The 23,744-nt window shown below is 40.1% G+C and overlaps 1 protein-coding gene across 1 annotated transcript in view; it reads left to right on the top strand.

Annotated features, from left to right (window-relative positions):
- The window catches only part of GALNT18 (polypeptide N-acetylgalactosaminyltransferase 18), a 145,808-nt gene extending 131,563 nt beyond the window's left edge, over positions 1-14,245 (top strand). Inside the window, exons 11-12 of the mRNA XM_030451431.1 lie at positions 861-1,025; positions 13,763-14,245. Of these exons, the coding sequence (XP_030307291.1) occupies positions 861-1,025; positions 13,763-13,909 (312 nt within the window). The 3' untranslated portion in view covers positions 13,910-14,245. The remainder of the gene's footprint in view (positions 1-860; positions 1,026-13,762) is intronic.
- Positions 14,246-23,744: the final 9,499 nt, after the last annotated feature.

Consider the following 23,744-nt stretch of genomic DNA (forward strand, 5'->3'; position numbering starts at 1 on the left):
TAACCCTCAAGAGCATACATTATTGACTCTGGCTGGCAAGCTCCCCTTCATTACCCTTCTTTTTCTTTCTTCTAGAGAAATCTCCTGCATATGTGTTTATATTGAGAGTGGAAATAATTTGTATAATAAAATAGTCTTATGCCTTTAGTGATAAGTGTAATCACTGAGAGCTATGAGAGCACTCTACTGCAAATCCAGAACAGCCAGCATCTGGTCCCTTTTTACAGTCTCTTGTGTCTGTGTGTATTGACATACAAGAAATAAAATGACAACAAATAGCCTGAAACATGGCCATTCTGTTCTCTCTCCTGCCATGTATCTGTCACCAACTGCTAACTTTTATTGTATATTTTGGATTCTAGTTGGCTGCCTACATACAATTTGTTTTTAGCATTTGTTTGTAGCAAAACCTTTGTTTATCTTCCTGTCATATAGAAGACTGAAATCATGCTCAGCCACTCTCTTACCTCTCCATTAGGCATTATGATCAGATGAAATAATCAGAGTTGATGGCAACTCTCAGACCAACCCAACTTGCTGCTAGAGGGTTTGCATCTTGCTCTTTGATGACCCACAGAGCGTGACCATAGGAAACAAGTGAAAAGGCACATGATGAGAATACTATTTTGTTGTGTATTTTCTATTAAGTAGTTAACCAGCATTTACTTATTGGTAACATTAACTGTTAATTTAGAACAACTTTTCAAACGTATTTCCACTTGCATGAAAGGAAATAAGTTAAAACCCACTCTGGGGTCAGCCTGCTGCTATTCAGTGTATTTATCTTTGCCATTAGCATTTTGGTAAAAGTGCTGCTCCTGTCTAGAGGCCACAAATCTTGTTTGTGCTTCCTGTTGCAGAATGTTTATTACACAAGCAATCAGCAGCTCCATGTGGGTGTTCTGAGTCCCACTATCGACGATGATGACAACAGATGCCTGGTGGATGTGAACAGCAGGCCCAAGCTCATTGAATGCAATTATGCCAAAGCCAAGAGAATGAAGCTTTACTGGCAGTTTACTCAGGTAATTCCTACTCAGCAGACATTTCAGAAAGTTCAAAAGCTGTGTTTCTATATCAGAAGTGTGAGTAATCTGTTTGCTTACAAAACAAGGTTTATCCTTGCTTTCTTTGCACAAATCCAGGAAGCTATCCCAATGTCAGCCACCTCAGGAAGGTGTAAAACCTGTATTGAATTTTCTGAGTTCACAATAAAAGAGTGACTGCTACAGGATTATGTCTATCAATCAATTTTAAAAATTGAAGTTATTTTGGTAGAGTCAAATGTAGCCTATTGAAGAACAGGGAACAGAAGGGTTTTTTTGGAAGTAGCAACTCAAAAAAAGGGGTTGTGTGTGTGTGTCCCGGACACTGCGCACGCGTGTGTGTGAGTGCATGTGTGTGTCCTGGACACTACGTGTGTGTGTGTGTCCGTCCGTGTGTGTCCCAGACACTATGTGTGTGAATGTGTGTGCGTGTCCTGGATACTACGCATGTGTGTGTGTGTCCAGGAAACTGTGTGTGTGAGTGTGTGTCCCCCGGACACTATGTGTGTGTAACCCAGAAACTACATGTGTGAGTGTGTGTCCCAGAAACTGTGTGTGTGAGTGCGTGTGTGTGTGTGTCCTGGACAATACGTGTGTGTCTATGTGTGTGTGTGCCCTTGACACTACATGTGTCTGTGTGGGTCCCGGACACTACATGTGTCTCTGTGTGTGTCCTAGACACTGTGTGTGTGCGTGTGTCCTGGACACCACGTGTCTCTGTGTGTGTGTGTGTGTCCCGGACACAGTGTGCAAATGTGTGTCCAGGACACTGTGTGTGTGAGTGTGTGTCCTGGGCACTGTGTGTGCGTCCCGGGTACTATGTGTGTGTGAGTGTGTGTCCTGGATACCATGTGTGTGTGTATCCCAGAAACTACATGTGGGAGTGTGTGTCCCAGACACTGTGTGTGTGAGTGCATGTGTCTCTGTGTGTGTCCTGGATGCTACATGTGTGAATGTGTGTGTGTGTGTGTCCGTCCTGGACACTGTGTGTGTCCTTGTCCCGGACACTGTGTGTGTGTGTGTGTGTGTCCTGGACACTATGTGTGTGTGTGTGTGTCCTGGACACAATGTGTGCATGAGTGTCTGTCCCAGACAGTGTGTGTGGGAGTGCGTGTGTCTCTTTGTGTGTCCTGGATACTATGTGTGTGTTTGTGTGTGTGTGTCTGTGTGTCCTGGACACTATGTGTGTATGTGTGTCCGGGACACTGTGTGTGTGAGTGTGTGTCCTGGACACTATGTGTGTGTCCAGGAAACTACGTGTGTGTATGTGTGTGTGTGTCCCAGACACTGTGTGTATGAGTGTATATCCTGGACACTACATGTGTGTTTGTGTATGTGTGTCTGGGACACTGTGTGTGTGCCCAGGACACTGTGTGTGTGAGTGTGTGTCCTGGATACTACATGTGTGCGTGCATGTCCTGGACACCATCTGTGAGTGTGTGTCCTGGACACTACGGGTACGTGAGTGTGTATCATGGACACTATGTGTGCATGTGTGTGTCCGTGTCCCAGACACTGTGTGTGTGTATGTGTGTGTGTCCTGGACAATATGTGCGTGAGTGCGTGTGTGTGTCCTGAACACTACGTGTGTGAGTGTGTGTCCTGGATACTGAGTGTGTGTGTGTCCCGAAAACTACGTGTGTGACTGTGTGTTCCAGACACTGTATGTGTGAATGCGTGTGCCTCTGTGCGTGTCCTGGATACTTCATATGTGAGTGTGTGTGTCCGTCCTGGACACTGTGTGTGCGAGTGCGTGTCCTGGACACTACGTGTGTGTGTTCGTGTGTGTGTGCACGCGTACGCGTGTGTGTGTGTCTCCTGGATACTACTTGTCTGTGTGTGTGTGTGTGTGTGTGTGCCCTGAGCACTGTGTGTCTGTGTTTGTGTGTCCCGCATATTGTGTGTGTGTGTGTCCTGGACACTGTATGTGTGTATGTGTGTGTGTGTCTGGGACACCGTGTGTGTGTGTCCGTGTCCCGGACACTGTATGTGTCTGTGTCCTAGACACTGTGTGTGTGAGTGTGTGTTTCCTGGACACCATGTGTGTGTCTGTGTCCTGGATACTACATGTGTGTGTGTGTGTGTGTGTGTGTGTGTGTCTGTCCGTGTCCTGAATACTACGTGTGTGTGTGTGTGTCCTGGACACTACGTATGTGTATGTGTGTGTGTGTGCACATGTCCCGGACACTGTGTGTGTGAGTGTGTGTCCTGGACACTGTGTGTGTGTGTGCATGTCCTGGACACTACGTGTGTTTGTGTGTGTGTGTGTGTGTGTGCACGTGTGTGTGCCCCGAACACTGTGTGTGTCTGTGTCTATGTGTCCCGCATATTGTGTGTGTGTGTGTCCTGGACACTGTATGTGTGTATGTGTATGTGTGTGTGTGTCCGGGACACCGCGTGTGTGTGTCCGTGTCCCGGACACTGTATGTGTCTGTGTCCTAGACACTGTGTGTGTGAGTGTGTGTTTCCTGGACACCATGTGTGTGTCTGTGTCCTGGATACTACATGTGTGTGTGTGTGTGTGTGTGTCCTGGACACCACGTGTGTGTGTGTGTGTCCGTCCGTGTCCTGAATACTACGTGTGTGTGAGTGTGTGTGTGTGTGTCCTGGACACTACGTACGTGTATGTGTGTGTGTGTGCACATGTCCCGGACACTGTGTGTGTGTGTGCATGTCCTGGACACTACGTGTGTTTGTGTGTGTGTGTGCGCGTGTGTGTGCCCTGAACACTGTGTGTGTCTGTGTCTGTGTGTCCCGCATATTGTGTGTGTGTGTCCTGGACACTTTATGTGTGTATGTGTATGTGTGTGTGTTTCCCGGACACCATGTGTGTGTCTGTGTCCTGGATACTACGTGTGTGTGTGTGTGTGTGTGTGTCCTGAATACTACCTGTGTGTGAGTGTGTGCCCTGGACACTGTGTGTGTGTGTGTCCTGGACACTACGTATGTGTGTGTGTGTGTGTGTGCACGTGTCCCGGACACTGTGTGTGTGAGTGTGTGTCCTGGACACTCTGTGTGTGTGTGTGTGCATGTCCTGGACACTACGTGTGTTTGTGCGTGTGTATGCGCGTGTGTGTGTACTGGACACTGTGTGTGTATGTGTGTGTCCTGGACACTATGTGTGTGTGTCCAGGAAACTACATGTGTGTTCGTGTCCCGGACACTGTGCATGCAAATGTGTGTCCTGGGCACTATGTGTGTCTGTGTGTGTGTGTGTCCTGTACAATACGTGTGTCTGTCTGTCTGTCTGTGTGTCCTGGACACTGTGTGTGTGTATCCTGGACATTACGTGTGTGTGTGTGTATGTGTGTCTGGGACACTCTGTGTGTGTGTGAGTGTTTCCTGGACAACACGTGTGTGTGTGTGTGTGTGTGTGTGTGTGTGTGTGTGTGTGTCCTGGACACCATGTGTGTGCCTGTCCTGGATACTACGTGTGTGTGTGTGTGTGCGTGCGTGCCCTGGACACTGTGTGTGTGTCCAGCACACTGTGTGTGTGAGTAAGTGTCCTCAACACTATGTGTGTGTGTGTGTGTGTCCAGGACACTACCTCTGTGTGTGTGTGTGTGTCCTGGACACTGTGTGTGTGAGTGCGTGTCCTGGAAACTACGTGTGTGTGCGCGCGCGTGTGTGTGTCCTGGACACTTTGTGTGTATCTGTGTGTCTGTCTCTGTGTGTCCCAGACACAGTGTTTATGAGTGTGTGTCCTGAACACTATGTGTGTGTGTATGTGTGTCCGGGACACTCTGTGTATGTGTATGTGTGTGTGTGTCCGGGACACTCTGTGTATGTGTGCCAGACACTGTGTGTGCGAGTGTGTGTCCAGGACACTGTGTGTGTGAGTGCGTGTGTGTGTGTGTGTGTCCCACACACTGTGTGCGAGTGTGTGTCCTGGACACTATGCATGTGTGTGTGTTTGTGTATCCCAGACACTGTGTGTGCGAGTGTGTGTCCCGGACACTGTGTGTGTCCAGGACACTGAGTGTGTGAGTTTGTGTCCTGGACACTGTGTGTGGTGTGTGTGTGTGTGTGTGTGTCCTGGACACTATGTTTGTGAGTGCGTGTGTGTCTGTGTGTCCCGGACATTATGTGTGTGTTTGTGTGTGTGTCCTGAACACTACGTGTGTGTGTGTGTGTCCAGGACACTACGTGTGTTTGTGTGCGTGAGTGCGTGTGTGTGTCTGTGTCCTGGACACTACGAGTGCGTGTGCATGTGTGTGTCCTGGACACTACACGTGTGTGTGTGTATCTGTGTCCCAGATACTACATGTGTGTGTGTCCTGAAACTATGTGTATTAGTGTGTCTTGGACAGTCTGTGTGTGTTTTTGTGAAACAAGCTTGATTTTTTTTTTAAATTTAACTTTCACACAGTTTTAAAATTTTAAAGTATGTGGCTACCTTCAGTTGTAGGCTGATGGAGTCATATACTCAGGTGGGAACTGCTATCTTGTAGATAAGAAGAGTCATTTGGGCATCCATATGGAGGGAACCACCACCAGTACCTTTACCTGTTTTCATGATCCATCGTGCTGGCTCACTGGACTGAGGTCTTGGGAAACTTCCTGTACAGTACAACCTTGCATTGAACATTCAAAGCTTGTATCATGTGTTTGTACAGTAAGGCTCCAGCTGATCACATTTCCATGCTCCACAGTTCTGTACAGCTGCCAAATGCATTAAGAGTGTAGGTTTCAGTGACATTCTTCCTTCCAAGGCTGCGTCAAGTGTTTATAACTAATTATGTCAAATTATGTAAATGAGCCTTGAAAATACTCCCCATCAACTGGGTAGTGTTCAAAAATTCTATTGTTCAGGTTGCTTGTCAAGTCTTAGTGAAATGCTGCTTTTGGGAATACTTTTATGCTTAAAAATCTTCTAGATGTTTAACAGTTCACCTAGTTCAGTCTATCTCACCAATTTTCATTGAATCAGCACAAAATTAGACCTTGCAGAAAAACAGTAAGTGAGCACTAGAAATCACACAAGGCAGAGGTGATAGAATGACAGGAATTACACGGTACTACAAGGGTCAGAATTTTACTGAAGTATTAATTCAAAGGTGATACCAAGGAAGCTGCTCTGGCATTATGAACCATTAGGAAAAAAACCTAACCTCAGCTGCCAGTTAGGAAGGGATGTGACTGTTTCTTATGCTTTTAACCCTCTTTGCTGTTGTGAGAAATCTGACAGGTGAAGCCTCTGTGTAAAAGGGCATGAGGCAGAGCTAAAAACCTGAGAGACTGATCCTTTTAAGGCTGCTCATGTCAAATTCTTTTCAGTACAGCAAGCTCTGTTAATTTAAGTAATGCAACTTGCAGTGTGGTTGCCATAGACAGTTAAGAAGATTATGCATCTGTAGGGATGGGCTCTCATCACAGACGTGATGGGAGGGAGAGGCTGTGCAGAGCCTGTGCTCAGCACTGTTCCCATATCCCTGGGCAGTTGCCCCTGCCTGTGATGCTAACACTGCAGCTTCACGTTATGTGATTCTTCACTTCTGTGATTCTAGTCCCATTGGAAATCTTCTAGTTCAGGAGTGTGCAGAGGGGGTGGTTTATCCTATCCTCAGTAGCTGTAAATACAATTTATTGCCAGCAACTCTAGTTACCATATGTGTATTTTCCCAACTATAGTAGTTGGAACTGCTTTGGAAGGAAAAGGGAGGACAGAATAGAGCAAATGATTACTCGGTTGCTTCAGTATCCCACAGACAAACATGATTCAGAACTCATTTAAGTAGGTATTATATAATAGATTCCATAGATACTCTTAATTTACATCTTGTTTCTCCTATTTTTGCCCTTGCCAGACAAACTTTCTGAATTGTTACTTGCCTTTATCTTACGAAATCAAAGGTGTGCTATACTACTGCTAGATAAAACCATTATCCACAACCACATCTCAAACAAGTCAGGGAGTGCAGAGGCCTATGAAGCAAGGGGAGCAGTTTCATACACCCCCTTGCTGAGCACATGTGGTGCAGAAGTGGAGGTCAGCACCACTACACAGCAGACAGCTGCCTTCTAATGTCCATTCCTAGTTTTCTGTCCATAAATTAGCCAAGGACATTGGTGTACAGATAAGGATTAATTCCAGTGGAGATGGATATCAGAGGGAACAATTCTCCCCATTAACTTCTTCAGATTCTTCCATTATGAAAACCACAGGACAGAAAAGCAGTATCATTAATTTATCAAGAATTTGAATTTATGCTGTATTTCTATCCCCACTGGATGCAAATACACTCACTATGTACTTTCAGTATGAGACATGCTGTACTGCTATACAGCTATATAATTCTGCAGCACTATCTGCCTGGCAGCTCAGAACAGGCAGTGACTGTGATCCTGCTAAAAAGAAATACTGATTTTGATCCTACAGGAGAAATAGAAAGAAAACCAGAACCTAATTATGCAATTAATTGAGCCAACATACTAGGTTAAGCCCTGTATTTTTAGTGAGGCTTTCTGATTTTTAAATAACCAGTGTTGCCAAGTGTTCTGTTTTAAACCTCAACTGCAAAAGAGCACTACACAAGGCGCAGGGGCCTGAGTGCAGTGTTGGTGCATGGGCCCAGTATGTCAGCAGCATTTTCTCCTATACTTACCTACTTTTGGCCTGTGCTTGATCAAATATTACCCTAGCTTGCCTGTACTTAATATTTAAATGAAGTGGATAACTGCACAAGGTGTTACAGCTGGAGCACAAGGAACCTGAACCACTGTTCAGCTTACACAAGAAAGTGACAATTAATGTTTTAATTTTCTTTTTGCTCCAATAAATTTGTCCCTAATTCATGTGCAACTTAACCACTATTCTTATAATAATAAATACTTTTTTAAAATAGGTGTATCAAAGTATTTGTGGGGAATTTTATACCCCTTGAACTATGCCTTACTATAAGCCTACAAATTCATTAGTCCCATATATGGAGAATGGAATTGTTCAGGACAAAAATCTGAAAGCATTCAGTCTTTCTCCATTTTGAATACTCGACTTCAACTAAAATATTCAAATATATTTGCAGTACAGATGCAGAAGTAGTATTAAATACAAATAGTTGTATTTCTATTTAATTGGTGGTAAATTCGCTTGCAATTACTTCTCTAGTTAGTGGCAACCAAAATTTCCTTGGATAAGTTAAGTCTTCTATTTCAAGCAGTCTTCTAGTGGCAAGTTCTAATCTTTGCAAATTAGGTGTAAAAGTTGCCAGCTAGAAAGTTTGTGTATGAATACAGCAGTAAAATTAGGTTTAGTGGGCACATTTAAAATCTTTTCCAGCATATCACATTATGCAGTATTTATTCTCCTGAGGACGACATTTAAGCTCCAAAGATACTGCTGCTGAATTAATTTAGAAGCAAGTTAACACATACCTATGTTTTTCCTTCACAACAGAAACAGTTTTTAATATATTAACATAAATTTTAATTACCATATTTATTTACAAAGAGAGTATTTGTTCTAGTTCCACCTGATTTTTTCCTAATTTCAGATGTCCAGATAGACTCCTTCCAAAAACTGCAGATGACAGCTTCTGCTGACAGGGTACTACATGGCATTGTAATAAAGACATGCAAACAGATTACCAGATCCAGAATGTTTTCTACTTTTCTCCCATTAGCTGATACCCAACAGTTGGCAAATTAAGTGGATAGGTGTCAGGAGATGAAAGCTCTGCTCTTGGTCACTCCTGTGCATTACTGGACCAATCACTTTCTTCTTAGGTTCTGCATTCCTCAGCTGCAAAAATTTCTAACTTACCAGATGAAAACAAAACCCTGCCCTGGTCAAGTCAGTAGAACATAGGTCTTGAATTCCAGTGGAGACAAGAACAGTATCTCTGTGCGCAAAGTAACATCCCTCCATGCAGGATGCAAATACTTGAGAAAAACCTTTACTTGGAAGTCAAATCAGAATGCAATAATGATAGGTATGATGAGAAAAGGGAGTTTGTTATTTAGTGAGCTGATCAGGCCATCAAGTCTGGTATCCTGACCCTGACAGTGATGATACCCAGTATAACAGACAAAAAATTGATTATTTCTATTAGGGTGTAAGTGAAGTACACAAGGATTGTGCTGCAGCTGCAAGGACATTCCTTTCCCAACATCAGATATAATCAGCTAACAGTTCTGTGTGGTTACTAGGGAACAAGCCATTTTCAGTAACTAGATACTCTCACCAAAGTCCCAGAAAGCCCAACTGAAATTCCCATATCAGAATATGCAGATCGATTGAAATACTAGTGCACATTCAATTCTTAATTTTCTTCAGCTGGCACTCAATTTATTTCTTGGTCTCTAGAGATCCATTTAATCATAAGCATATAATGACAATGCATATAGTTCAGTTTCTGCATTAAAAAGAGTTAGGAAGCCTTCATATTGCACACTAAGATTAGAAAACCTAGGGTAACTGAGTACAGCCCACTAGAAACATCTAGTCAGTCACTGATGCCTATGACAACGAATTCAACTGTTCTATAACCACATAAATCACAGTACTTGATGCAAATTCCTAACTCTTAACAATCCTCTTTTCCTTATAAAGTTCAATTATCATTTTCACATGAGACAAAGTGTGATGTGGGCATTAAATTGTTGTGACTGCTGAATGATGCATCTAATTCCATTGTCAGTGGATGTTTTGTAGTATTTAGTCACTGAGTACCACTGAGTAAGTGAATGTAAGAGCACTGCTAGGAAGGGCACCTGACAATAGAAACTGAGTGCAGGGAGTGAAGCAATGAGAAGGAAAAAAATTATTATTTTCTCCATTAAGAAATGATTTGGTGGCTCCCTAGTATATCTCCACCTAAGTTTACTTTGTACACAACAAATAGTTTTGGTTAGTACTGGAAAAATAAATTGACATCTATAAAGTATCTGGTAAGGATTCTTACTTGCAGGTAAGCAATAGAAAAGATTTACACCTTCTGCTTCAAAGGTAGAGCAAACATCTAAATATTTGAGGTCACTGATTGAGGTACAAATAGAAAATTATGGGCCAGTGACTGCAGCAATCTGTATAGCATACGTGATACAGGGTATACATACACATATTGACCTTTAGGACCTTCTCCTGAATTAGATATGGTTAGGCAAGCAGATTAATATTTTTTTTCTTTAAGGTAGAATAATTTAATTCCAGATTAGGAGGTGTACACTGTACATACTTTTGTACAAAAATGAATGTATTTAATAATTCCAGTATTTGCAAAGAAAGCTGTACCAATACTCAGTCTCATTTGTAGCCCTCTGCAAAGGAGTCGTTATAAAACTAGAGAAACTGTGTAACAGCTTTCAACTAAGCCTAGTTCTGCAAGGACCAGTATTCCACAAAGAACCCATCCCACTTCACTGCCTTGCACAACAAAAATGGAAAGGGGGAGGTTTAGCAACTGTGCATCCACCAGTCCCTGATAAAACAGAAACCCTAGCAGACTAGTTAATCAGACTAATTACTTTGCACAGCTTATTAGCACTCCATCTCTAACCTAAAATATGTATGTATATACTTGCAATATGCTCTTTCTAAAAGCAAGTTGGTATTCACGTATGACAGACTCACAGGGGACTGTCTACCAAGCATGTGGGACCAGCCTTGTAGGTACATCAAATGTTATTCTTCAAAGTCACATTATTTGATAAATTCTACTTTGGTGACAGACTTGAAAGGAAACCTCTTACATATGGCAGATACGCAGAAAGTACAGTAATTCTAAAGGAAGTAAAAAGCATTGCTTTTGACTACGTTTGATGTCACATTCCAGTAGGTATTGGTTATAACAGGATACATGGCTTGAGACAGCATTTACATTACTGTATGCTTACAAAGCACTCCATCAGTTTTATAGTGTCTAACACTGCCAGCAGGAACTGAGAGCATTTGTGCTTCTCTTAGGGATTGCTTCAATTTGCATTGCAGAATCCATCAAGTTTTCTTTAAAAATTGTAAATACTGGCATGTTCAGTCTATTTTTATAAAATAGTTGACCTGGATATTTATTTATTCTCTCAAGACTTGTACTGCCATTGGGTTGCCTCTCATCATCAATGATCTTAATCCTAATTCTGTTCAATTGAGCAGAATTCCTCTTCAGCCTGTTTCAGCCTATAGAATTGTCTCTTGTGTAACATGATTAAAGACTTTACCCTAAGATATTAATTTTTCACCTTTATATTGGGAATTAGAGGCCTTACCTAGGATGGGAAAAGGGGAACGGATATGGCAACTTGCCATAAGTCATTTTGCTGAGCAAGTGGTAAACATGACTGTCAGAGGTTTTTACAAATTTTACTAAATGGCTGTTAAAAAAAGTATTAACTAAAAGGACACCTTTGCATTTGGCAGTAGGCAGCATTAGCATTTGTAAATGCTCATGATGATCACAGGTTGCAGAAACCATTCAGGAATACTATAATTTGGAGTCCAAGCCAGTCAAACTGGCAAAATGTTAACTTTATGCTTTCTCACTTCCTTCAGTGGAGTTACTAATTTCATGTGCTTTAATGATTAAACTACTCAGTAGTTCAGGCCTTGCAATACAGAGTGGGTGCACTGTCATCACCCTGGAGATACCAGATGAATACACAGGCTGGCATTAGGCATATGAAGAGGGAAAAATGAACACAAATAAGTGGGCTAACAACAGGAAATTTTCAGAAAGCACTGTACAAACTCTTCTCCCCTTACTTCAGAGCATTTCTTTTCATTTACATTCTTACTGAAAGGAACTAAAGCTGTGTAGACTCCATCCTTGCTGAGGGATTATGCCAAGCTTCTGCAGACCTCACATCTCTTAAGAGCTGAGTTGTTCTGTTTCTGACAAGACTTGAGCCCTTATGTTTCTCTTTAGTGGGAAGAAGTCCTCTTGCTAAAAGCATCCCAGGTCTCTACAACTCTCAGTTCACACTCAGTACTAGCCTTTACTTAACTTTGGTGTCACTTCTATGCTCCATACAGTGGGCAACAATGAACTCAGCAGGATATTTAGGTAGCCACCACAGAGTCCTTTACAGCACATCAGAAAGAGTTTTCTTGGCTTTTTATCTTGTTTCTGTTAAAAAGAAGCCACATTTCACATGAGGGCACATCAGGAGAAGAGAAGGAGGGTGGTGAACTTTTTTTGAACTTTATTTTTGTTTTTTCAGTTGCTCACTTGTTTTGTTTTTTCCTTAGGAGCAGTTTGCATTTTACTTATGTGGCTTCCTATATTAAAGTATTGCACATGAACACATATACTATAATACCTAATGCTACTAAGTTAGAAATGGCAGGAGAGGTCTAAAAGTACCATAACCTGATTCATATCCCAGGTACAAAAATGAGGCAAGCAGTGGAGCTGAACTCAAGTCTCCCATAACTGGTTAGTTTCCTGACAAGAAGTGGGACAGCCTCTTTCTCCTGCTTCCTTAGTGCAAGATCTGAGCTGAGGATGTTTTCAGCATCAAAATTGAGACAAAGACTAACTGATAAATGAAAGATACAGCAGTAGTTAATTTAAAAGCAACACAAGCACCTTCAGTATCAGCTGGAAGCACAAGGAAGTTGATCTCAGTTTTAGGTCTGGGCAGAAATACTTGTGGTAAAATGTAATTCCCCTTTCAAACTCGAGAAGCTGACCCTGGGTGCCACGCAACATTGAATCTATGCAGAAAAAACATAATCAGAAGTTTTCTTTACGAATAGAAACAGTATGTTTTGCTTTGTTAAAAGAAAAAACAAGCAAAGCTGAAACACAACTGTTTCTTTTGGCAATAAGAAAATATCTATTACTTCTGAGTTTTATAACTCAAGGACTTAATTCAAAGCTCACTGCATTCATTTGGGAAAAAAAAATCTCACCGCAGTGAGCTTTAGAAGGCAAAAGTTACTTGGCAGGATAGTGGGGTAGAGGGTGTTCAGGATAAGGGAATAAATAGCATATAATAAAGCTTTGATTAATTTCCCATCTCGTTTTTTTTCCATTGCCTTATATGTCAAACAGTTCTAGTGCTTATAGATGGCTTAGAGTTTATGGTCCCACCCACCAGACACTCAAATTTAACTACCATTATTAATACTAATGTCAATAATAGTTATACAGCAGTGGGAAAATACAGTTCACTCGGCATTTAGTTACGAAGGTGTCAGAAGGCCTATTGCATGCCTGTCTGTCTAGTAAATTCATCAGTGAAAATAGGGCAGTATTAAGCTGAGAACTGAACTAGAGTCACTGCTGAGGATTAGCAACATAAGATTAGAAAAGACAGTTCATTACAGAATTCAAAAAATACACCTTTTTTTGCATTTTATCCTACGTACAGAATGCCTCTGACCAAAACAGTGGTCCTTTTTTTTTTTTTTTAATGTTTCAGAGGTGCAGCAGAGCCACTAAACTACATAACTAAAGCAAACAGGAAAGCTTTTGGCTCATGGTTAAAAAGCATGGGTAGAAACAGATCAGTTCTAGAAACCTCATTTGCTGAAATGGTAACCAAGGACTAAAGGCTCTTCTGAACTGCATCTGAGATTAAACCAGCCTGTGACAAAGGGAACCTTCACTCCAGCTCCAGTCTAGTGCTTATCTTGTAACTGAAACATTTTTCACAGTAGCAGTGGACTTTAGTAGATGGGCATTGGAAAGTTCTCTGATCTGTATTATCACACAGTAGCGATTCAACAATGTCACAATATTTAATCCTCATACTTTTTTTTTCCCCCATCTTTAAAGGGAGGTCCAATCCAGAACCGAAAATCCAAGCGTTGCCTGGAGTTGCAGGAAAACAACGAAAATGAATTTGGATTTCAACTCGTCCTTCAGAAATGCACTGGACAACGCTGGTCTATAACAAATATCCTGAAAAGCTTGTCAGCATAGCAGACTACATTTTTTACCCATTTCTTTTGCTACTGTGTAGCAAATATTTCATTATTGCCTGCTGTACTGTATTCCTCTTGCTCCCCACCCCTATGGTTCCTTCTCTCCTCTTTTTTGTCCCTTTGATTTTATTTTGTGAGTGTGTGGAAATTGGGCTTGTGGGCTGAAAATAAGATGTTTTTATTTCACAATTATGTTTTCACAGCCCTTATAGAGATGCTCAATGACAGGTGATGGGTAGGATATATCCTAAAATATTTTACAACTGTAAATAGGAAAACAGATTGAGAATATTTATAACTCAAACTTTTATTGAATAAAAAAGTCCAAACACTATTACTGTCTAGATGGTTTTTGGTGGGGTTTTTTTTTGCTGTTTGTTTTGGATTTTTTTTGTTCGTTTAGTTTTTTTTTTTTAATGTTCTGTTCCCTGGCTACCACAGGCTTGGATAAAAATTACTCCGTCCAAAATCAACAGCAAAAAGTATGAATATACTCTGCCCTTCTCCATGTTGTCAGGGAGGTGTGAATGCTATGCCATCAGCAGCTCTTGGCTACCAATCAGATGAGGAGAGGAAGCAGCAGTCTGATGAGACACACCAGGACACTAGGATTACTGGCCTCTTTATTTGCTGTTACTTTTATTTGTATGTAAATTCTCTCTCTTTCATTACTCTATTTGTTCTTTTTATTCTGTTGTTTATTACCTTAAGTATCAGTCAGGACCTCTTGGAGCTGGTTACCTGCCAAACTGTCTTTTACAGACTGGCTTCACATTCAGGACCAGCTAGCAGTATTGTTTCTTATGACTGTTTAATAAGTTATTACATCATTTATATGCCTTCAGCCTTCTGCTAGATACAATTACCACACATCTGCTTCTCAGAGAAGACAATGCTGAGCAAACAACAGGAAAACAGTAACATCTAATAAAGCCAGACTCAACACCTATGCTTTGTCTGAGAAGTCCCACAGGCCTGTCTGAGTGAAAACTTCCACTATAATTAGAACCCTGAAAGAGCATCAATTCCCTGAATGTCAGGGTACCACAGGTAGACAAGATAAAGCAACTTTAATTTCACCCTGTAGAGACAACAGGAGGTTGCTAAACACACCAGCCAAGCCTCTCTTACACAGGAGCACATGCAGTGTCCTGATGGGAGAGGGCTCAGTATGGGGCATACAGAACCATTCTGAGCATTCTCAGGTCCCACCACAACCCAACTGACTTATTTTTCACAGGCATTCCTGATGAATGAGGAGGAAACTGCCTGTTCAGACAGAGAAAAAGCACAGTTCCATATCACTACTTTGTCTACTTGGTCTCACAATCAGTAACTGCTGTCAAGGATAGCAACTTTAAATCCCTGACTGAAGTTTTCTGGGGGAGATTAAATCACAGGGAGCTTTCATCATCTGAAAAGTACAGTCTGTCACATCTAAGCTCACACAAGTCAAGGTTGACTGATACAGTTTCAGAGGCCTTTCTAAACTTCAGATTGTTTGCAGAAGGTATAATATACTTTATGGAAAACATTATCATGGCCTTTCATGATAGATGAATATGATCAGAAAATGAAATTAGCTAGAAAGCTATCATCTTTTCTTGTATGTCAACTTCTATGGAACCACTTGGAAACACATACTTTTTAGAGGAATGTGGCTATTAATACATGACTGCTGATTATTAATTGAATTATAGCCTATTGATCCATACCTTTCTTTTTGCTCAGTGCAATGTCTGGCACTGTTACTGGCACTGTAGTGTCAAGAAACTGTTAAAGATTACCTGAATCAGAAATGCAGGAAAATTGAATTTTCCAGCAGGTATGTCAACACACCACACCTAACACACCCACAAAGCACTCTCTGATACATCATTTTTAAAATTATCATCTATGTCAGAGTTCAATAGTCTTTTATAATCACAGCTACTAATTTGTTTCTTTGATAGTGAGACTGCTGAAAAGAAGCTGCAGGACTGTAATGCCTCAGCAATTCTCTCTGTATTTAGCCATGGCTGGGACTGCACAAAGAAGGAATAAGACATGGTATGGGGACAGACTCAGGTTGCTCCGTGCGGCAACTCCTAAGGAAGAAACTGTAGTTGCAAACAGGGATTCCCAGTGTCATTAAATAATGCTGCAAATTTTGCTCTCAAATTTCCTTTAGAAATTTTATTTCCTCTAGAACTTCTAATCTCTGTAAAGACAGGAATTACGACTTGGAAGTTGGAGAGTAAACAAGAATACCTTCTTCTGCTATCACAAATGCCCACTGGAGTTCATAGCTGAAGAAACAAAAACAGTTGGCAACTTCAAAATTTACCCTAGCAGAGAGGCAGTTATCCAGTTAGAATGGAGATGCAGAAAAACAAGAGGAAGAAAGCTTATTAAAAGTAGCACAAAGCCCTGTATGCTGAGATGGGCATGTGCTGGTATTCATACAGCTGTTGAACCTCTACAACTGCTGCATTTTCCTTCCTCCAGTCATCAAGTGCTGAACTTTTGATGCTAAAATCAGAAATCTATCACAATGCAGATGCTGGTCCATCATAAAGAAGATGCTTTTCCACATTACACCTTATAGCTGTCCAGTGTTTTAACTCAGCAATAGCACCTGTATTACCCTTGCTCTTAAAAACTGAGCAGAAATTCCTTTGGCATAGTATGTGCCAATAGTTGCCTGTGCAATGACAATGGTTTATACAACACTTTTCTGACCTCTCCACGTGCTTTACTGTTTTAGCGTTAGCCACCAAAAATTAGTGTAAAACAAAGTGTAAAACTGTAAAGGGAAAGCACCAATTGAGAAAACAAACTGAGGGAAAAAATAATTTGAAGTCAAACCCTGAACCCAAAAAAAGCTCATAACTGGAAGGTATTGCAGTTGAGGGGATATCCATAGAAGTTTCCACACTTTTGTATCCACAGAAGTAATAAAACAGCTTCTGTCTGTCGTCAGATATTTGGGGAGGACCTCTATATACTCAATACATGTCACACATCACACTTCCCTAGGAGCAGCATACTGAGATTTGTCTACCAAGACTGACAGTCAAAACCATCTGGCTGTACTTTCAGCCAGGGCTTTTGGGTACTGAGAGATTTGGAAATAGTGTTCTGACCCTATGTCTGTCTGCGTGCAACCTGTCTGCATTTACAGGCAGCCCTTGCTTCCCCATTCCCTGCGGGAAGAAGGAGGTTAAGTTAAAACACATTACCCAGAATCCTCACCCTACTACTTGACAACAGGGAGCATCTCAATCTCCCATTCTGTCAGTCACACACAGCTGAGTAAAAGAGATTTGTGCCTCTCTCAAGCAGCACAGCAGAAATACTGATAAAGATACTGCAGTAGTTGCCATAACAACTGCTTTTAACTTCAATGGTAGTATGGAATACAATTTCTTTTTTGTCCATAGACTAACAATATCTTTATTGTTGCTACGTAGACCTTTGTAAAGAACTTATTTCCTTCAAAGCTGCTACTCTTAAGCATGTATTTCAGATCTGCAAGAGTAAAAAGGGGGTGGCCTTTTGCTGTTCTGAACTATTCTAATTGGTACCTTAGGTCTTGGTATAGTCTTCAACTTCCAACCGACAAATATATATAATATCTAATATATAATATATAATATATAATATATATTGTAATATGTATAATATACATTATATGTTATATAATGTATATTATATATTAATCCACATATATATATAACTTATACCAGCCACTAAAATTTTTCAGCAAATCAAAATGTCTACTGAAACAGAGATAACATCCATCAGCTTACTGATAGGAAAACACTGCTTGTACTACACAAATAGCTTGAGTCCATTTTTGTTCTCTACATTAAGTTCCAGTGATCAGTAACAGCACAAGGTGACACTGACCATGACAGAGATCAAAATATTTTCCTTCATCTACTTATCCACCAGATAAATAGAGGGAGCATGAGCTGAATTTTGCTTTATGTTGCCATTTTTGAGGACTGAACTTTTCAGAGATTCAGTTGTTTCTGATCCACTCTACACAAACAGAAAATGCTACCACAGCAGCTGGCTTGGCCTGAAAAAGTTACTATAGGCCAGGAAGGCAGAATATTACATATATACTACATATATGTATATATATAATACAATACAATATGTATATGATAGGTGCAGACCCTCTCTTCTCCTCAAGAGAGGTTGAAGAGAGCTGAGAGGAGAAGCAGGTTTGCTGGCAAAGAAATATTTATTATTTCGCTTAAAGTCCCAAGGGCAATAATCTGTAATTACCTTGCAGATTCTTTTTAGTGCTGCACTCTGCCTACTCATAGCACCTCAGAAAACAGGTAGATCCATGACCTTTAGAAACTGCAAGCACCATAGCCACTAGTTTTCAACAGGGGGGGATCCAACTGGTTTCTGCAGCTGTCCCTAGAAGTAGCTAACACCACAGTTCTGCAAATAATCACCATTTTGGCAGCTTGGTAATTCAGGGCCAGCCCTGCTCTCCTCACACCTGTAGGTACTTGGAGAACTTCACAACCGTGCCATCATTTCTTATCCAACACAAGAGAAACCATTCTAGGCTTTCTGATGTATTCTGGAAACTGGTATTGAACACAGCCTATTCAAGTATGACTTCCTCTAGGAGAAACTCCCCAACAGATTATCCCAAGGAATTGTTTCAAGGGTTATATAGTATTTTATCACTAGACATATTTACTTGTAGCACTTAGCAACTGATGTACACAGGGAAACATTTGCAAATGCATTTCAAGAGACAGAAATACAATACACATGAACTATTGTTTTCTACAAACTCCTTTTCCCAGTAGCTAATCTAGTGGACAGTGATAATCTAATAAAAGGTTCCTTATCTTATCTATACTTAGTCTGTATGCTGTCCAATGTGCATTGTCAGGACAAATTACTCCTGCTTCTGCCTTCTATATCAAGAGCATTTCATAAAAGCTGTGCCTACTCAACATGCACAACTACCTGCTTCTAAATCTTCCTCTCTAGTGATGCATTCTGTACAGTGAAGTCAACATGCCTAATTCCAGTTACTTGCTATTGAATCAGAATATCATATTTTTGCAAATAAGAAATACACAAATAACAATTCAAAGTCTTCCTAAAGACAGATTGGCCCAGGGCACACATGAGGATTCAGTCTCTAGTGATGTTATATAATTACATCTCTAATGATATTATGTAATTAGAAGACCAAGCACTGTAGCTATTTCAACTGAGCCATCACTTATCTTTTCAGAAATTATACCTTATAATTGCTGACCATTTTGGTACAGCAGCAATTCCACAGAAACACTGAACTTAATTTTATATTACTATAATGAAGTACTTACCATATATTAAACAACAGAAAGGAAACATAGCAGTATTTCAGCCTTGGAGTCAAAAGATTGGGTATTATTAGCCAGGAAACAAAATAATAAAAATAAAAATAATACTAATAATAAAGCTCAAACTGTTGATGAACAGCTGTATTGTATGATATATGGTTTAAAATATTTCTAGAGAAGTACTAATCACGTCTCAGAATAAAAATATCTATAGAAAAAAAAGTACATCTTAATATAAAGCTTCATTGTTCTGAATTTCTTCTAAGACTTTAGTACACACAGATGCTCAAGCTTGAGCAAAATACTTTCTCATTGAGATTTTAGTCAGCAGTGTCTACTGGCATAGATTGCTTTGCAAGCTTTCTGTGAAACCAAACTTAGAACATTTGCAGTTTTTGGTATGTGGAAATTGGCAGCCTAAAAGGACTTTAAGGGAAATCTGTAAAGAAAACCCAGTGAAAATCCATGTTAAAACATTAGGAAAACATTTTGTTTTCCTAGTTCAAAGGAAATAAAGGCCTACCTTCAGTAAAGAGTTGATTATGCACTAAATCCTACCCTGCCCCAGGTTTTGCTAAGCACAAATGCCTCTGCTGCACCCAGTTCCTTTTTCAAGCTTCAGCTTCCCTGAAAAATTATGAAGTACAGAACTATGGGATTTAATTCCTGAAGACATGGCCAGGTATACTCTCTGAACCCTCATAAAGTACAGTGACTACTCAGAAATAGCTGGAGGAAAAAAAGGTACACCCTTTTTATCAGCAATTAAGACCATTCACAATGAAGTGGCAGCTGTATTAAACTACCTTCTTTCTGGAGAAATAAAACCCATTTTTCCCAACTTTCAGGGGATTGCCTTTACTAACAACAACTCTTCAAAGCAGTCTTGCAAGGGTTCTCTCCTCTTCAGTGTGTTTTATCACACTGTTTTTAAGTTACTGCAGTAGAACTCATACTCCATACAGAAAAAATGGAACTACTGCTGCCATCACCTCTGCTAACCCACAGATGCTTGGTGCAGCACTTTATTACAAGCCAAAGATTTCAAGGGACTGACTTTTTAAGAATACCAGCATTATGTTCCTATTGTCACCATGTCAAAACATCGGTTTATCAACTTTATTGATATTCTGTAACACTGCTGAGTTAACTGATACTGTGGAAACAGCAGGTGGAGTACTGTGCAAGAAATGTGGCACATTCTCTGATCATTTTTTTTCTAAGTATAATTTTGGCCAGAAAAACAAATACCCATGCTGAGGCAACTTCTCCTCTTAGCTACATCCCTTTTTATTGACTCCAAGTGTTTTCAGTTACAATCAAGTATCTGGACATCTAAGACATTTTGAACAACTGGCCTCACAGTGTTTGTCAGCTGTTGGATTTAACTTCAGTCATGGCTGGCAGCCAGTCAACATCTGAGTGGCTACACATACATAGTGTGTAGAATGCATGTTAAATAAACATTTAATAAATTGTTTTTCCCTTCCATCCCAATAAGATGTTAGGCTTGGTATTCTCCTCTGAGCACCCAGAAACAATGGTATCAGAATGTCTGACCTTGTAGTTTCTTTACCATACAGCTGCTAGCTGTTATATAAAAAGAATGTGAGGAATAAATTAATGTCACCTCTAAGACAAGTGTGGATCATATCCTCAGCATATGTCCAGTTCTCTGCCAAGTAACTTCAGACTATAATGTATGACACGTTAATTAATTAATCAAATATATATTTGGAGTAGAAAGCATCCTTATGCAAGATGATGCACAGAGCTGAAATGTTTTTTTAAAAATGTCATGTGACTTATGACAACTCTAATCTCACTGATAGTGCCCTTCTCATTTGAGGATTTCAAAGCTCTTTGCAGATTAAATGCCTTTGAGGTACATCATTAGTCTTCCCACTTGGCAGAGAAGTTAAGTAGCTTCCCCCAGGTCACATGCTATAGCAAATAGCTACCACCAATAGTCAAGGGAAAATTTTCAGAGCAGAAATGGCTGCTAAGTGTCCAAAAGCCATTTATGCATCTGAATATCTTCATTATTAATACTTATCACCTACTTATACCAATGCTTCAAAGTGCTGCCTAAATAATTTATTAGGCTTAATAGCACCCACATGAAATAGGTAACTAATTTATCTTTACTGTACAATGAGTAAAATGAAGCATAGAGAAGTACTTTACCCAGATTGTTCAGCAATCTATAAACTAATCCAGAATAAGAAATGAGTGGATCACAATTTTTGAAGTATATGCTCAGTTTACATCACCATAATGGCCAAACCTTAAATTTTTTAATATTCCCTCCAAACACATAGATGCTGAGTTTCATCAAAAAGCAGTGAAACAGAAGTTCAAGAAAAAACTTTTCAGACAATGCATCTGACTGCGGAAATACATGCATGCTGTATTATGCAGGCAGAAATATAAGTAAAATTACACTTTGCTAGCATAAGAGACAGACAAGCTCATGCAAATATACTTCACTGGAAAGAAAAATAAGAAGTGAAGCAGTACAAAATTACTTCATACTTCACTGTTAATGGGAATTAGAATCAGACAGGTGTATAGCACTTATATTTGGCAAGCTCCTTGGGAACACAGAAACACATACCTTAAACTTGACTTTAAAAATAAAACTAGGGGAGAAAAGAAAGTTTCTTAACCTTGTTTCATCAGGAAACAGCTGGCAATCTCACACGTTTTTAATTTATTTTTTTTTTAGGGTGAGTGGGCCCAGGAGTGGTAGATTAGAAGGAAGATAGAAAGTTACAGAATTATCTATTTCTTGTATGACACTTTAGGATTGTTATTTTTCTGTCCTATATAACACCACAGATAAAGCTCATGCTTATAGAAGAAGTGTATAGAAACCTGTATTGCATTTTATCACAGACAGGTGGAATGTGTGAAGCTCATACACTGGTCTGGTGCAGTCACAGTTTTGGGTTTTTTGGGTGGGTTTTTTTTTTCCTTCTGGTGGATTTTGTATTCCTAGTTGTTTCAAATAACACTGAGGTGCATAGGCTGAATTGCATAATAAAAAACAGTTTTCATGCAGCTTAATTTCCATAAGGTAAACATTGAACACCAGCACTAATAATTACAAAATACAATACTAAAACAGATTTAAACATTCCTTTTCATGTTTTCTGTAGCTGCATACCCAAGGAAGCCACAGAAGCAGAGTTTACAAGCACCACACATTCTGATTTGTTATGCTATTCTGCACAGCCACAAATTAGCTACAAGATAGGAATTCCACGCTAGATTGTACTGCCAGTCAATTGCCTTTGCATTTCCTTCTGGAAAAGTCAGCCAAGCCCTCTAGGATTAGAAATAGGTACCATTAGAAGACACCTAGAGTGTGCCCAGTGTGTCTCATTGCAACTGTACTCATACAGTTTCCATCTTATGCTAGGAGCAGGAGAAACTGGAGAAACTATCTCACCAGCATTTCTGCCAAAGACTGTTCGTGACCTTAAGAAAGGTACATGGCTTATCTTAACCTCAGCTCTCACATCTTAAAAAGAGAAAAATATTTCCCCTGTGGCATTTTAAAACAAAGTCATTAAAATTTGCATTGGGTTAGCAGATGATTGCTCACTATTTTGAACACCTCCAGGGATTAAACCTCCAGAAGGGAATGCGAGTATTCTGACTTAAATAAGGGACAATTTCTACTGCTAGGATCATAAACCATGACCGAACCCTACATATCTGTAAAACTACAGTTATTATGCTTTATTCTGGCTAGTAACTGATGAGGAACATAAATAAGGAAGACACAGAACAACAGTGAATGTATACTGTCTGTTTTACTCATTCACTGTTGTGGCAGGATGACAATCTCCCTGTAGAATTAAATTTGTTTTCTGCTATGTGTGCCATCTCCCAAGTAGCATGATCTTCCAGTTTTCACCACTACTGGCTTCTTCAAATTGTTTTTTTTTATGTGTAGAAATACACATTCCCCTCTATCTGTAAAATCTAAAATCTTCAAGGAATCATCAGTATCAGCACTTCACAGTCTGACTCAGTCTAGTTAAACCCAAGCTGGTCTTTCTGGATTTACAAGGAACTTTTTGCAAAGAAGTTGTTTACTCTTGCTGCCCTCCACTGTTGAGGGAAATGGGAATCTCATTCATAATTGGAATTATTGATCTTTGAACTAGACCTTTTCACAGCTCCCTGGAGTCAGAAGATAAACCAAAGGGGTTTTTTCCTCCCTTGAAGAACTGAAGTTTTGTCATTCAGTGCAATCCTAACTACCACAAGTGTCAACAACACAGACTTAAGACAGATGTATAAAACATTACAAACCTCAAAAAAAACCCCAGTATATATGACTTACAGATGTTACATGCTCAAATTATCATGTTTTAATCTAAGACTGTTCATGATTTCATCCAGCACTTCAGCATACTGCTACCCCCACCTCTAGGTGCTGCCAAAATGCCTCCTCCATCTGTGATGTCT

This window comes from Calypte anna, chromosome 5 (genome assembly GCF_003957555.1).
Source record: "Calypte anna isolate BGI_N300 chromosome 5, bCalAnn1_v1.p, whole genome shotgun sequence".
Taxonomy (NCBI): domain Eukaryota; kingdom Metazoa; phylum Chordata; class Aves; order Apodiformes; family Trochilidae; genus Calypte; species Calypte anna.